This window comes from Pleurodeles waltl, chromosome 5 (assembly GCF_031143425.1).
Source record: "Pleurodeles waltl isolate 20211129_DDA chromosome 5, aPleWal1.hap1.20221129, whole genome shotgun sequence".
Classification (NCBI taxonomy): domain Eukaryota; kingdom Metazoa; phylum Chordata; class Amphibia; order Caudata; family Salamandridae; genus Pleurodeles; species Pleurodeles waltl.
In genome coordinates, this window is record NC_090444.1 from 1,138,485,076 (window position 1) to 1,138,501,418 (window position 16,343).

At 45.5% G+C, this 16,343-nt stretch overlaps 1 protein-coding gene across 2 annotated transcripts in view; it reads left to right on the forward strand.

Annotated features, from left to right (window-relative positions):
* KPNA5 (karyopherin subunit alpha 5) overlaps nt 1–16,343 on the forward strand; it is a 248,537-nt gene that overhangs the window by 21,969 nt on the left and 210,225 nt on the right. The window contains exon 1 of one of the 2 annotated variants that reach the window (XM_069235361.1): nt 1,665–1,770. The exons of the other annotated variant lie outside the window; for it this stretch is intronic. Coding sequence (XP_069091462.1) covers nt 1,731–1,770 — 40 coding nt within the window. The 5' untranslated portion in view covers nt 1,665–1,730. Of the gene's footprint in view, nt 1–1,664; nt 1,771–16,343 lie in introns of those variants that run through there. 2 annotated transcript variants of the gene reach the window in all.

The following is a 16,343-nucleotide window of genomic DNA, read 5'->3' on the forward strand; positions in this document are numbered from 1 at the left end:
AGGACAGCACAGATTACAAAGAACTACCACAAATGCAGGATAAGTTGCAGGGCGGGGATATCTGGAATTCCGTAAATTGCAGAAGGGGGAGGCATATAGGACTCACTCAATGTATGCTAAAGCATTGCATCGGGACACATAGGCCCTGAATCAAGATGCGCCATCCCCACCCAAGCCACACATGTACTGACGCTTTGGTTGTGCTATACACCGACATATATGCAACGTCAGCATAGGCCACTCATTTTGTACACCAATTACATTTGCACATTGCCCTGAAGGCACATGCAAATAGTGTGGCTGTGTCATTACAATACCCATTGCATATTGTCAAAGCCCCTGTACCAGCACAACATAGACATCAGAGACTAGGACAGAAGTCAATACCACCACAGGGGTGGTGTCAGGGTGGTGTCTCTGGCCAAAATGCTTCTTCCTCCATGCCTCATTTCCTTTACTCATGTGTGCTGCATCTTGCAGTACACATTGAAATGCCAACTTAGCAAAAATAGCTTGTACATGTGCAGGAAGGGACACCTCTCTGCACATGAACAAATCATCCCTTCAAGGCAGGCACCCCTTCATCATACTGCAAAAATGCCTGTGTTGGTGCAGGGAGAACAAATGTGTGCAAGCACGGGGGAATTGCAGGGCTGTACCACATACAAGTAAACAATCTCTCATCCCTGCGTATCTAAACTGCTGCAGTTGTAGTGCAAAACATTGCAGTGCCACGAGAAAAATCTGCCCTAAACCTTGCAACCTGAGTAACCCAACCCGTAGAGGGTGAACCCACAACAACTCAGAGACAACCATATGCGCCATATAGGAATGGCCACTAAATAAAACACATACAACACATGGAGCATGTCTGTGAACATCATGTGTGCAGCTGTATCAATAGCTGCAATCTCACCATCTGACAAGATAGACGGCCAGATTAAACTGGAAATGATGGTATGTGCTGCTGTGCCAAATTAGGGAGCCTCAAGCGCCGTCATTTTCAAAACGCAGGGATGCACCATATTCATACAAATACTGTGCAGCCTAGTGCAAGGATGTCTGTGTTGAGGGGGAGATTGTTTTTGTTCAGAAAGGAACACATTCCTGCACAACAACAAACTTAAAGGGCAATTTGTTTTTACTATGTGTGCTGCAGAATTCAGCACACATAGAAAAAGCAAAGAAGCTGATAGAAATGTAAGCATTACTCCTAGTTTTTCTATGCTAACCCCACCCCTGGGCTGGCGTTAGATTTTGGTGCAGCTTCCAGTTTACACAAAGTCGTAAATCTGAGGCCGTGTCAGAATGCAATGGATGTTGCTGTGGTACGCCCACAGCAACATCCATTGCGCACACTTTCCGCGCAAAGTGCTGCATGTGAAGGGACAATATACAAGGTGGCTTTGAGGCACAAAAAGTAGCTTTATGCCACCTTGTAAATACGGTGCAGGGCATTGCACCACCTGAGCCTCACTAAGGTGGTGCTCAGGGCACCTACATATGCCCCAAAATACCTAGTGAGCCTGATCCATGTGTGATGCACAAGGCTACACCTAAGTACAACTCCCACCTTGGGTCAGTAACATGTCACTGAGCCTCCAGTGGCAAATAAATGATGTCCCATGTTAACAACCAAAAACAATCTAATATTGATTTTACACTATCTCATTGCAGAGGATGATGTCTTACCTCCTGCCGAGCTGCCTGTCCTGGATTCTGCAGATGAGATGCATGACCAGCTGCCACCAGCAATGAACAGACTCTCCAGTATGTCTTAGGATCACTTCAGGCACCACCTACAGTCGCAGGGAGGACACACATCATTGCAGGGACTCCACATGACCCACCCAGCTACCAACTCATGCCAACAGCCAGTACTCACACAGCCCTAGACTCTGAAGACCCAGAGATCAGCCTTTAGTGGGAGGAGTCCAGCTGGAGTTGTCCAAGCAGGTTCGGGTGGGGATGTATACCATGGTAGGGATTGCGGATGTACCTCAGTCCAAATAAGGACAACTCAGCTGCCATCAGAGACGCCCACTCCCCGCTACATTGACCCCAGCAGTCTCTGGTCAACATGGCTGCTGTCATGAAGCAGAGGCTACAACAATTGCCCTCCTAAACTGGTAGCAGCATAACACACAACAGGCTGGGGGCTTTGTAGAATACCCTGGAGTCCATACAGCGGGAAGTGGCCTCCCTCAGGGTATACATGGCTGCCTATCACTGTAATGTTGCTGCGGTGTTGAAACATCAGCAGTTCCTCCTTGCTGCAGTGATGCCTTGTGTTCCCACAAATGGCAGGTGAGCGACCTTTGACTCCACCTCTCTATCCCCTGAAGTGTGTGGCCCCTTCTACCTCAACCACAGCACCAGCCATGGCACAAGAGGCACCACACACATCAGAGGATGAAGATGTGGAAGGAGTAACATTCACAAGGAAAAGTACTCATTAGCACCAGTATGTGCCACATGGACAGTTTCTCCTTAGTTCTGGGCTTAAGATCATTCCAGTGTGTTGTGACAGTAGGAAATGTGCCCTCTTCACCCAACCACTGTTGACCTGTCTGCTATGTACTGGCATTGTCTCTTTCATGCCAATTTTTTAACTCCTTACTAATGCACACTAATCCTAACCATGTCTCATGACATGTCCCTCACCCCTGTCTCTGATTGTGCTACATATGGCTAACGTTCACTCATGAGGTCTGTGAACTACATTGTGTAGAATTTGCAGATACACTTGAACCTGAAAAAAAAAAAAAAAAAAGGACCTTGTTCACATGTAGCGTTTCTACATTTATTGTGATCCATCTTCTCAGCTAAAAGATTGCATTGTGTCAATCCATGTCAATGTGTACAGAATATCAGTACACGATATCCTTTGAAGTTGACATACGCCATGCATGGCTCTGAACCTACTTAATGGTAATTTACCCAGATGAGAGTACCAGTACAACTTATTTGTGTGTACAGGAGAAACTAACCTTATCAGTGATGGGTATCTGTCAGTGTTGCAGGATACAGTTCCAATTGTGCCTGTTGTCAAATGTGCCACACTTGCCAACAATGAAATTGCAGGACCCCACCAATGACCGGTAAAGTACCATACTGACATGTTCAACATAAAGTATACGTACACATTGTGAATGGCTGGAGCACTGGATGTCAAATGTATGGACTAGTTGATATTATGTAGCTGTCAATCTGACAGCTCCTTAATCATAGGGGAATGCACGTGGTAATCCTTGTAAATCAAGACGGTAAGTTTACCCTGGGCCAGTCCTCATATTTGGCCACTGCACTCATGAGAATACCCAGACACGCAACTTACAAAAAAGTAGTCTAAGAAAAACAGGATTTATTGTAAAACCATATACCTACAACTAACCTAAAACTACCCTATGCTAAACTAACCTATACTAACTTAACTAACAACTACGCTGATCTAACGTTTTCTAAACTTATCTTACACATGTAACACCACACTCTAAACATTGTCTCTCCAACCCCCTTAAGAGGCAAGATACAAGTAGGACAACATAAACTATGACTACACATGTACTGTACTAACCTATGGCCTAAACATATATGTTTTCGGTATTTTTGATTATACATAAATAAATACTCCAACGCAACCACCCTACCCAGCAACCCCACCAATTTAAAAAAAAAAAAAAAAAAAAAAAAGGAGAAAAACCCACCCCCCACTATACTTAAACTAATCTAGGCCTACCATAAGCTAACCTAATACTACCCATCTAAAACCCAATCGAAAACTATGTACAACAGTAAAAGGGAGGGGAAGGAACTGGGAGGCTGTTGAGCAAGATAAGTTCATTTTTCCATTTTCTTGCGTTTTTCTTAATGTACCGCAACATCCTCCTGTTGTCTGCACTCTCCTCCTCCAATTTGTCCAGTCTAGCTAAAATCTTGGCCATGTCCTGTTTCATGTCTTGTTCAAATTAGCTGCTTACTACTGCAGCAGTTGTGGATTGGGAGGGGGGACTGGAAAAAGATTTATCAGAGGAGGAGGTCTGACAAGCCATTAGGAAGTTGCAATCTGAGAATGCAGCTGGTCCGAATGGCATACCGGTTGAGCTGTACAAATGTGTGGTCAAAGATGCTGCAAAGTACATGTTAAAGATGTTTCAGGCTGCAAGGAAGGAGGAAATCCTTCCTGTGGGCTAGAGACTGGCCACTATTGTAGTAATTCCAAAGAAAGGTAAAAACCCAAAGGCTTGTAGTTCGTACCGGCCCATATGCCTCCTGAACATAGAGGTTAAAGTTTTTGTGAAGGTCCTAGCCAATAGACTTAAAAAGGTAATAACAGTGATACACCTGGAAAAATCTAAGTTCATGCCCCAGAGGGGAACCAGATTCACTCTTCGATACCTTTACGGAGTCATGCACATGACGGGGTCCTCCGGCCACGAGGATGCAGTAGTGCTCTTGCTGGATGCCTGAATGGCATTTGATATTATCGAGTGGCCGTACCTCTTTAACACCCAATATTGTGAATGGATACACCTCCTTCACCAGGCCCCATTGGCACAAGGGAAGGTGAACGGAGCACTCTCCCGCCCGTTTGTGCTCCATAGAGGAATGAGAAAGGAATGCACCTGTCTTCAATGATTTTTTTCACTGGCTCTTGAGCCCTTAGCTGCTTAGATTCAGCAGGACCCTTTGGTGCAGGGGATAGCGGGGACGGAAGGGTGGGAGGAGCATATTTCCCCCTATGCGGACAATATCCTGCTGTATACTACATGACCGAGCACTACAGTGGACAAGCTACTCCACATCTTTCAGATTTTTGGGATTTATTCTGGATACCAAATTAACTGAGACAAGTCCCCCTAACAGGAAGCACCCCAAAATTGCCACCACGGTGTGCTGCCCCGGTGGTGACAGCTGGGTTCCGATACCGGAGTACGTATGCAACACGCAATATCACCAGATTCATGGAGGAAAACTTGCTCTCCTAGCTGGAGCATCTCCATGCTGATGTTGCCTCCTGGAGGGGTCCCCCGGTGTCCCTGATGGAGTGTGCCATGCTCTTCAATATGAGGGTTCTCCCACGTCTGCCATCCCCCCTCCACAACACCTCATTCAGTGTGCTGCATACAGTATTCCACAGAATTGATAGTGAGCTGAGGAGTCTTCTAGGGTTGGGGGTAGTTCACGTATCGCCTCGATTAAGCTCCAAAGAGGAGTGTATTTGGGGGGCTGGAAGTCCAAGATGCACCCACTGACTATTGGGCGGCACAATTGTGTATGATTAATGATTTGGCGTTCACAGAGCGAGACGACCTGGCATTTCAAGTGGACAGAGAGGCAATGGGGGACTAGGGTTATCCGTCAATCCTATATGGTGGACTACAGTGGACTTAGTTGCCTTTCCATACTCAATCGGTTGTGCGGGCATGGAGGGAGGCTAATAAATTCCTGGGATGGGAGGGTAAGCTAACAAATAGAACAACACTGTTGGACAGTCAACTGCAACACAATTTTGGGAAACTGCAAGGCTTTAGGAAATGGGAGGTGATTGGGATAGAATTCCTTGGGGACGTCAGGAAGGGAGGTGCCCTGGTGTCCGTCGAGGATTTGGTGAGGGAATATGAAATGGGAAGATCTGAGCGTTTTAGATTTATGCAAATGGGGCATGCGCTACGCAGGCACATACAAGAGGGGGAGCAGCTGCCAGAGTAGTCTCTGTTAGAAGACATACTGCTATCGGAACCCATGACGAACAGGGCCATCTCCCAGACATACAAGAAATTAATGAACAACTCCCCTGATCCTATGCAGTCACCGGGGGCAGCTTGGGAGAGTGACCTGGGATTAATTGAAGACGCAGAGCAGAAGCGGTCCAGATTCCTAGAGAGGTTGCCATAAGGGCCCACTTTCATTTGATACAATTAAGGGTCCTACATAGAGCATATTACTCCAGATCACTGCTGCATAGACTGGGACATTGTGACTTCAATCTTTGTGCTCAGGAATGCGGTGAGGTGGGATCCTCCTTTCACATCCTCTGGGAATGCCTGGCTATTTAAAGACACTGGAGGAAAGTGGTACATATCATGAACAAGGTTATGGGACTCCACATACCTATGGAGGCCAGGTGACTTGTCTTGTGTATCACTGGAGAAGAGGTGTGGCCCAAATATGCAAATATTTGGTTGCAGTTGGCAGCCGAGGTCGCCAAGTGAAATATAGCAAGGGGGTTAGGAGCGAGCAGTCCCCCTGGGGTGGCAGACTGGCAACATGACCTGGACTGGTTCCAGTGGGCTGAGCAAGGATCTATAAAAGCAGGGGATGTCAGAAGAACTACGAGAAAATATGAGCAAAGTGGACTGCTTACAGAGACGTGGGGGGATAGTTCGGGGAAGGGGGACGAGTCCTACAGGGGACCAGGAGGGGTACTACATACTGGTTTGGAAGGATAGATCTACGAGATGTTGATGGTAATGAAGTTATTTAACACTGTCTAACTCTATCATGCTATTGTAGACCTTGCGTATGATGTTTTCTATGTGGTCAAGTTTTGTGACAGTGTGTATGCTGAGCACATTTTGAAATAAAAAGATGTTTATAAAATATAATAGATGTTTAAAATAAATAAATAAATCTACTGCAGCATGTGACTGAACATGTGCCTGGCTCCTGATAGGTGCAGCTGACGTGGAGGAGCTTGGACCTGCAGAGGCCTCCTGCGCCCCTGATGTTTTCCCAACACTGTCCTTGTTTGGCTGTGGCTGCTGTGGAGGTCCCCCATGTGCAAACGCACGCCATTCCCCCAGTCGCCTTTTCCCTGCTGAACCTCCTTCCCATTCTGCAGTATCCTGCATCCACCTCCATAGTGTGCCTGTAATGTTCTGCCCTCTTTGAAATGTGTGCCTTTGGTCTGGTTTCATATTGGCAGCTGAAAAATTAGGAGAATCAAGCATCAGATTAAGCATTGGGTGGAGGTTGAACACACATATTATGTACACTGCAACTGCAGATAACACATACAGTCCACCCCACATTCCTCAACAATGACTTACTCCTCATCTATGACCATTTCCTACCAGCCATCCAAGGTATCAAGTTACATGTCACTGGGGTGACGGCTATCCATTATTAACCTTCAAGGCCCAGAGGGGAGTGGACTAAATTGTCCCATGATCAACATTTGTGTCATGAAACTTGTGAGGATCACGTGCCCCAACAACTCTGGATTTCCTGTGTCCCTGTTCATAAGGGGGGGCAGGGGGGGCGCTGTGCATGCAGTCCACCACTTCGACACCCCTAATGAAACATCAAGGCTTGCCCAGTCATCTTGGATGCAAGGTGGGGCCGTATGATAGGGTGTCTGGAAACTTCCCACCCTCTATTCTATCTAAGGTTTGGTAAATCATAATTCATGTGTCCTGGTGTAAGACCTGGGCTTAACATACATTACAAGGGTTGTTCCATTGCTCATGATATGCCCACATGTACAGCTGATGCAATGTCCCTAGAAAGTTTGGCTAAAGCCTGACCTGCACATCAAAGTTGTCTACACATTACAGAACTAAAGCCCCCTACCCTGTGCTATGTTGTGCTACATGTGTTAAACGGCACACACATGGTGGCTGTATGGGTGTCCTTGGGCCCACAGTGAGTTTGGCACTGCACTGGGTGCTGCAACAGTATCCTGATAAACTGAACATAATTTGCACATGCATGTCGGGCATCATCAAAGTACCAGGCACACACACAGCATTCACATCATATGGATATGTGATATGATCTACATCACTCACATGTCATGGTGGCAGGACCATGTTGTGAAAACTGCTGAGATCTGGCTTTTGAAAAATCATAGACTTTTCCCACAACCATCTGGAGCTGAGTTGTCTTCTAATTGTGTACACTACTGACTGTTGTCCAGCACAGTATAGGTCCTTGCAGTACTACAGCCTCAAATATAAAACTGAATGGTAGTGAAGCACCTGTGGTGCATGTGTCTCCTACATAAGCTCCCTAAAAACCTCTAAAGATATAAACCACTTCTCTACCATCTTGAGAGTAAGTGTAAGCTATGTGCTGTCAATAGTGCTGTGACAAAGTAGTGGTCAATTGGCATGCTATGTACATAAACAGCTGCCCTGACACCTATCAGGGAAGACATCAACAAATATGTGGCCAGCCATTCCAGTTCCTAATACACACAATTCCATACCAGCACACTTTGCCCCTTGTGCTACAAGCAAGCCATTCCCATTGCCCAACATTCCAATGACTATGGAGCTAGGAACAAAGGCCTTTACTCACCTTTTGGTGGCATGCTTCATCATAGGGCTTTGCTCCTAGTCAGGCTGGCACTGCAATGCCTGGCTCGACCCTCAAAGGGGCTCTTTGGCGGCGATCTTTTAGAAATCTTTGCCGGTGATGAGTGCAATAATGTGAGATTGGAAAAACTAAGCTGTTAAACTTGACTAGGGGGAACCAAAAGGCAGACCTTTATTATTAATGTGAACCCCTGTCAAGGATAAAAACCGAAGTGTGGGAAGGTGAGTGTAATGACTCAATTTCCCTACTTGTGTTTTAAGTTGTGTGTCATGTGCCCTAACATCTAGGGATTGACTCATAAAGAACAGTTTTGGTGGTCCCTACACTGCCTATAATGCACTGGTCAACATGTTTCTCGCTGTGCTAGTCATAAGGATCGAAGTGTGATTCATCAGGACCTAAAAAACAATCAATCTAATCATCACAGTCATATTGGACACATACCATGTGGTATTTTGAAGATATATAAATTATAGCAGGAGCCTAGAAGTAATAATAAAAAAAACTTGTTAATCACGTAGTACAATACCATAAGCAGTGCATATCATTAAGTGCTACTGAAAATCAGGCAATCTAGTGGAACCACCTCAAATCAAAGTCAAAAAGCGAGCGCTATATTTGCGAGTGCACCCTGAACAAGGCAGCTCACATTATGAGGTATATGGGTAGCAGATGCTGTTATCCTTGATAGCACCTGCCAAGGGGCCGGGATCAAAAGTTAGTAGTCTAGCACTACCATGTGTAATTTTGGAGATTATTTCAAAATGCAGTTTACCACCAACTCAATTTATTGCTCCAGCCAAGGGGACGGGATCAGTAATCTGTAAAGAGGTAAAGATATTACAGTCTGTGCCCTAAGCAACACCTCTGACAAAAGCTGCATATTGTCATCTGAATACTAGGGCCATGACCTGGTTCACCCTTATGGCCCCTACAAATCAAAATCGCATAACAGAAATGCAAACGAATAGCCCTTCGGGTGTCGCTACCCCCAGAACTGTGTCAGAATAAATATACAAACACACTGAGCCTTTGAAAATAATTGCAAAAAACATATGCCATCATCTGAAATTATTGACAGCTCCCCCCAAGTGGATTTAGCAGTAAGTTGAAGGAGGCAACATGAAGGTACAGTGTGTGCCCTTATGTGGGGAGACTAAAATAAGAGTCTAGTGTGTTGGGGGGACTAATCTCTTTGTAGACTTTATCCCCAAAGAATTGCCAGAAAGTGCACACACTCTGGAGACCCCGCTGGCTGCTCCTGCCCAGGGATCAACCAGCGGTGGCAGCCAGGGTGCTAGTCTGCCTCACTGCGAGGCCAGGATGCACGTCCCAGAGGGACGAAAAGTCCAAATTGTAAAGACTTTGCTGGCCGCTCTCACACGTGGAGCAGCCAGCAGTGATGACTGAGACCAAGACCCACCTAACCTCGGGACCTGTATTTACGTCTCTGAGGGGGCAGAAAGCTCTCCTCGAGGGACTGCAAAAGCCGAACCCCATGCAGGAGGCCTAGAAATGAGAAGTGGGACACTTACTTGAAGGAAGGTCAACGGCAACTGCAGCACCTACCCCAGCTCCGCGCTCCCCGAAGTAATGAGGACGCGGAAGGGCAGACCTTTTCACTAAGGGGGCTGGAGACATCAACTTAGAAATAGGACTGTGAAGCCAATACAGAAGGACGGCGGCCATCCTACGGTCTGCAATAGTGGCTAATCGTAAACTGTAAAAATGTGGCGCCCATCTTATAACATTGCCTTCATCATGTAGAAAGGCATAATCCACAGTAATGGAAGCAATCATAAATTATATGTTGAAGCCTTGACGTGTGATTATGTAAAAAATGATCATAAATTTATAAAAACCTAGGGTGATGACCATAGGAGTCATACAGTCTAGGTTAGAATTCACAAAGGCAAAGGGAGGGAACACCAGTATGTCTCTGCCAGGTAACCATGTGAATTCCGACCATGGAACTTCATCATTAAGCCCCCTAACATGGGTCCTAAGTCTGAACACCCATTGTTGTTCTTTCTCAAACAGTTTTGTGGCACACTCCCTACTCTTAGTAACAGTCTCAAGTATGACCCATTTTAGATCATTAGGTTTGGGGTTCTGTTCGATGAAGTGAAGAGTCAGTCTCGTTGGCATCTGATCGTACTCCGGTGTTCATTGATGCGAGTCTTAGCCATTCTGGTAGTCATGCCTATGTAACTGAGATCACAGAGGCATTGAATCCTGTAGATGCAATTTCTTGTATGGCGATTGGTATGTCTGTTTAAGTGACACACCCTGGTCTCTTCTAAATTGATCTCAGGAGTGTTCATATAAAGAGCAGACTTTACAACTACCATAGGGGTGGTGGCCTCTGACCCCAAGCCAGGATTGTGCCACAGCAGGGCCTGTGGATGTGCTATGTCTAGGTCTGGTGTGAACAATCAGATCTGATATTGTGGGGTCTCTTAAGTGCAAATAATGGGCATTCAAGGGATTCCCTGGCACTTGTCAATATGGGCCATCTCTTGCCAATGATCTTCTTAATTTGGTTGCTGAGGGGTGTTAATGTAGTAACACAGGTGAGTCTAGACTTGAGTTTTCAGGGAATATCAGTAGAACTTCTCTTTGTGTGTTGCGGGCCCTCTTTCTGGCCTTGGAAATCACCTTGATCAGATAATGTCAGTCCCATCTTCTATGGCTCAGAGTGTCAGCATTTGTATTAAAGTCAGATGTATCACTGCCTTTGCAGCTCAATCTCAATAATTGTTTGTAAGGCAAATTAGTCCTCAAGGCTTTTGGGTGATGACGATCAAATAACAGTAAGCTGTTCCTATCTGTCTGTCTGTGGAAAATAGATGAGTGCAGAACCCCGTCCCTCAGAATAATGCGAAGGTCCGAAAAGGCAATTTCTTCATTAGAGATCGTGGCGGTGAAGTGTAAATGTTGATCAAGGGTGTTAACCCAATTGACAGATTCTATCGTCTGAGCTCTGTCGTCCTTCCAGACTACAAGGATATCATATATGTACCGTCACCAGAGAGGAATATTAGAAAGGAAAGTGTTTGTGGGTTCCAAGATGTAGTGTTTTTCGAAGGTATACATATACAGACAGGCCAGGCTGGGAGCGAATGTATTACCCATAAATGTCCCCTGTATCTTGTGGTATAATTGCTCTTCGAATTGGAAGAAATTCTCTTTCAAAGCCAAAGTGGCACATTCTAGAATAAAACAGATTGGTGTATTGTGGACCCTTGTTGTAGAAGAAAGTATCACTTCAACTGCTTTCAGGGTGGAGTCTTGTGGTATTTTGGTATACAGGGGCTCAACATTCAGGGATATCAGCATATCAGTGGTGCCACTGACATTAATGTGGTCCAGCAAAATCAACACATCCTTGGTGTCTTTAAGAAAAGTGGATGTTTTTGTACAATGGGTTGAAGGAAAAAGTTGCAAAATTTGGATAAGGGTTCCAGGATGGACCCAATACCTGACACTATGGGATGGCATGGAGGGTGGGTGGGGGCGGTCCCCTTATGTACCTTTGGGAGACAGTAAAAGTAGGGGACCCGGGGTTCCTTAGTGTCCAGGAATTCTGCTTCTTGGTGAGTGATCCATCCGGCCACTTCAGCCTCCTCTGTCATACCTGTTATGTACTTACCTGGCCATCCTCTCTGTACATATGTTGAATGTTGACATGTAGACATTGATGTGTTGCACAGTCAGTATTGGTCTATGTGTGTTCCTTCTCAATGTTTTCCCGCATTACTGGTAAGGTATGTATTGTCTCCTACATTGCTCCCATTCTTTAGGCTGCTTGCACTTTGTACACATTTTCTACAGCAACATTGTCTTGTCATACATGGACAGGATGCAACATGTGACTTGTGTAATTTGTAGGTGTACACATCTTCTACTACTGACTACATGATAGTTACCGTCCCATTGACGGTATTTGTGAGATGTAATGCACATGACATTACACTTACTTGTTGTTTCCAAGTGACTTCCCATGTTATATTTGTAAGCATATGTGGGTATCTCTCAGATGTCCAGCCACATCCTCTGTTGAGCATGAGTATGCATTTCTTCCAGCATGCCACAACCTAGGTAACTTACCATGACTGAATGATGTTGAGGTGTGAAATAATCTCAGTGCTGTTTTTTTCATTAGCCAAATGCAAGATATATGGCTAGTTCTACTCCAATTCATTTTTATGATGAGTCTGTGACATTTTTTAACATTGTTGGACATAGTTGCACATCCCACACCTTATTGAGATGTTTGAGCCCAAAACATGTATGGGGTAATTACTGGTGCTACCTTGCACTTGTTCTGTCATGTGAGTGACAATGAGTGGTGTGTATTGCTATGTGATGTTGCTATACAGAGCATACTAGGTAAACATGCTGGCACATGTCAAGCATTGTTGGTACTAGAAAACCCTTTGTTACCAAGGACATATGCCCGTATATCAGTCTTCAAATGTTTATCTGGATTTGCTGTAGGCATGTGTCAAGACAGCAGATTTTTGTGAAATGTATGCATCTTATGTACCTAGGGAGTGTAACACACTGTCTACACTCTACGCAGACAATTATTTGGTGGTGCATTGTCCCATTTAATTCTTCGATCCTGACAATGGGTCATGTGTTTGGATACGGATTCTACGCCCATAGCTGCTTAATATGTCTGGCAACCCATAGTGCACTCCACAGCCAACGTGTGTGTGCCATAAGTGAGGTACATTCCACCATGTGTCAGATTTGTGCCCAATGGCAGTGCTAGGACATAATCCCATGGATACACTGTGCAGGCTCTGCCTCTAACATTGGTTACAATCCCTGTACAAGTACTGAAGGTCCATAGTTACCAATGATGTCCTCCCCCACCCCCTTGTCACGTATGCACTGTGCAGGCAAAGCAGCAACCGCCATGAGATGTGACAATGTTTAGTTCCAACATTATTAAACACTATTTGATCACAGCCCCTACTTTAAGTGTGCCCCCATGCATACATCCTGGTAGGCGTGGTGTTGATGTGGGGAATCGGCTCGGAATTAGCAACTTGTCCACTTGACGGCACGATATATGTAGTAGGGCATGGATTTAGAGCTTCAGGAGTCACATGCCCGTGAATGGCTTGTCACGGATATGTGAGATGGACGTAGTAGACCCTCTTACGTCACAAACAATGTTGCTACCATACTTGTAACTATTGTGTTTCTTACTTGCTCCCTGAGGTTTGAGTCCCATTCCAATGGTATATGTAGTGGAGAATGAGTAGACCAAGGAGAATCAGATGCAAAGTATTTTATTTGTGCTATTTACAATGTGATGTTAATAGTCCAGTCGCTACGTATAAACGTTCTCTACTATGTGGAGTCTCCTGCGAACTCCTGCAGCAGTGTTCTGTTCCCCCTCCAAATTAGCAGCTCCATCATCATCCTTCTCCTCATTGGGGACATCAACCTGTTCATCCCAGGGACCATTTTTCTTACTCCTATGTTATGGAGGATTGCACTTGCCAGTATGATTTTACACAGCAGTGGTAGAGCATACAAGAGGCTTCCTCCTGTCAGGGCCGGTACCTAAACCTTGACTTCAGAAGCCCGAACTTCCTCTCCACCACATTGTGTGTTCTTATTTGCCCTTTTTGTAGGCACGCTCTTCCACCGTTGTGGAATTGGCAGATGGAGTCATTACCCATGACTGTGTGCCATAACCTTGATCAGCTGCAAAGGAATGACAGAAGATGTAATGGTAAAGATTGATAGTGGTTTGGTACCATGGCAGTTGTTAGTTGTAGGTGGAGTGGTGACTCAGACTTACTTGTGATATGGCTTATATTCCTGTTCTTGTGAAATGGTTGCATTGGACTCTGTTGATGGACATTACAATCTTGGGTAGTGGTTCAAGGACCTGGGAATTTTCATATTGATTCCAAACTGATGGTTATAATTTTGCAAAAATGTGTTGTGTAGTCCATATTTGAGGCAGTATCCTGTTGTTGGATGGAACCTACCACCTCCTTGCACCTCAATGGTGTCAGATGTAGAGGCACCATGGTAGCTCTACAAAGCCAAACTGTGCCGTCCTTTTTGCCATGTGGCACTACTCATGCAGTGCAACACTTACTTACTCTTTGTGGCAGAAGTAGTTGTGCCAGCCATCAAGTGTATGAAGGTGTGTATCACACATTTGTAGGATGATCTATTTTGGTGCAGTAGTATCTCCTAGCTTCCAATACATGATTTATCACAGCCACTTTCAACCCATGCACAGTGCAGGCTTTGGGAGGGGGCACACCTATTTTTCACATGGATCCCTTAATACGGTGCATGTAAGGTCAGGTATGTCCTCTGTCCTCCTGTCGAGTCCTACTATGGCATCCATGATCTTTACAGTTTTGCACAAACTCCTGACCATTTTTAGTATACGGAACAGTCATGGTGGTGTTGGGAGGTGCTAAGGGGCGCATGTGAGGTGGCACTGGACTAGGTACTTCCCTATTTCTCATGATTCTGCCCCATGGTCTTTCATGGCAGGTTCATTTGTATTCATATGTGTGCGACACAATGCAGCAGATAGGTGTATGCGCACATTACAAGTATGTCAGTGTTGTGTTGATGATATGTAGTTGGTCATGGAACCAATTGGGTGGCATTTGATGTAGGTGCTGCCAGAGGCTTTCACACCATGATTTACGTGGGATTGTGCCTATGTGTGACTTTCTTTAAATGTCCATGGCCTATGCCATTGACATAGCTGAGCTATTCTTTGTTTAGTGTAATGTGTGTGGGATCTGTATTTAGTTGTCAATCAGTGGACACTTGTAGTGGTTTGTGGGCAGCTTCTTTATGGAAAGGGGACATTGATCCACCTGTCCACACACAGTGTGCCAGTCAGGTTGTGTCTGTTAAGTGCATGTGGAAGTATGTGTTTGTGATGTGCAATGATCGCAGTGTAGTGTCGCATGTTGCATATGTGTTGTTGCCTGTACATCTGTGTTCCCCTGCCCATGTGTATTTTGTGTGGTGTATGTCTTGTTTGTCCTACATGGTTGGTGTTTTGTGTGAGTAATGATTGGTATGGTGACTTACCTATAAGTAGAGCATTGCCATAATCCTGGAACCTCTCACTGATAGTGGAATGGCGGAATATATTGGCATCATGGGTGCTGCCGGGATATTTTGCTAGGATGTGGGTGAAGAGCCCAGGGTGGTCCACAATGGCCTGCACATTGATTGAATGGAGGTGCTTGCGGTTCCTATATATGTTACATTACTGCAGGTGGCACCAGTTGCACATGGGTGCAGTCCATTACACCCAGCACATGCGGGAGCCCAGCAATGTGGTAGAAACCTTGCTTAGTCTCCTGCTGCAGATGCTGGGTGTTTGGGAAGCAGATGTGGTGGGATGTGAGGCATATGATAGCATCCAAAACCTTAGGTAGGAGAACTGAGAAGGATCGCAGGGACCTAACTGCCACTTGTGCGCACATTATCTGAAAAAATCCATGCACCAGCACATTAAGGACCGCAAGAGGTTTTGTCATGGGTGGAATAGTAGTGGGAGTTTGCACCCTTACTGTGATGTGGGGTGCAATGGACTTCCTGTTCAGTTGGTACATCCGGATCACATCTTGTTCCCTGAGGCCAATGATGGTTGTCTGCTGCCTGTAGATCCTCTCCCGCTTTCTGCGCTACCTTGGTGGCTGCTGTGGTGGTGTTTAGGGTTGCTGTCTTTGCTGATGTCGGTGGCGTGTGCCAAGCTGGAGCAGTACCGCTTCCATGTCGTCCTGGAGGTTGCAAATGCTCCTTTGTGTGTTTTCCTTGAGTGGTGGTGTGTGGGCCTCATTGTAACGCCTGGTCTGACCAGGTGTTACATTTTTACGCTAATCGGACTTAGCAGCATTTTTGCAGTCTGCTTCCTGATGCCAAGAGGTAAATATAGCGCTAGAGGGCTAGCACAATTTTTAGGAAGGGCATGCCTACCTTGCATCTCATTGTTGCAGTGAGAAGCAAGG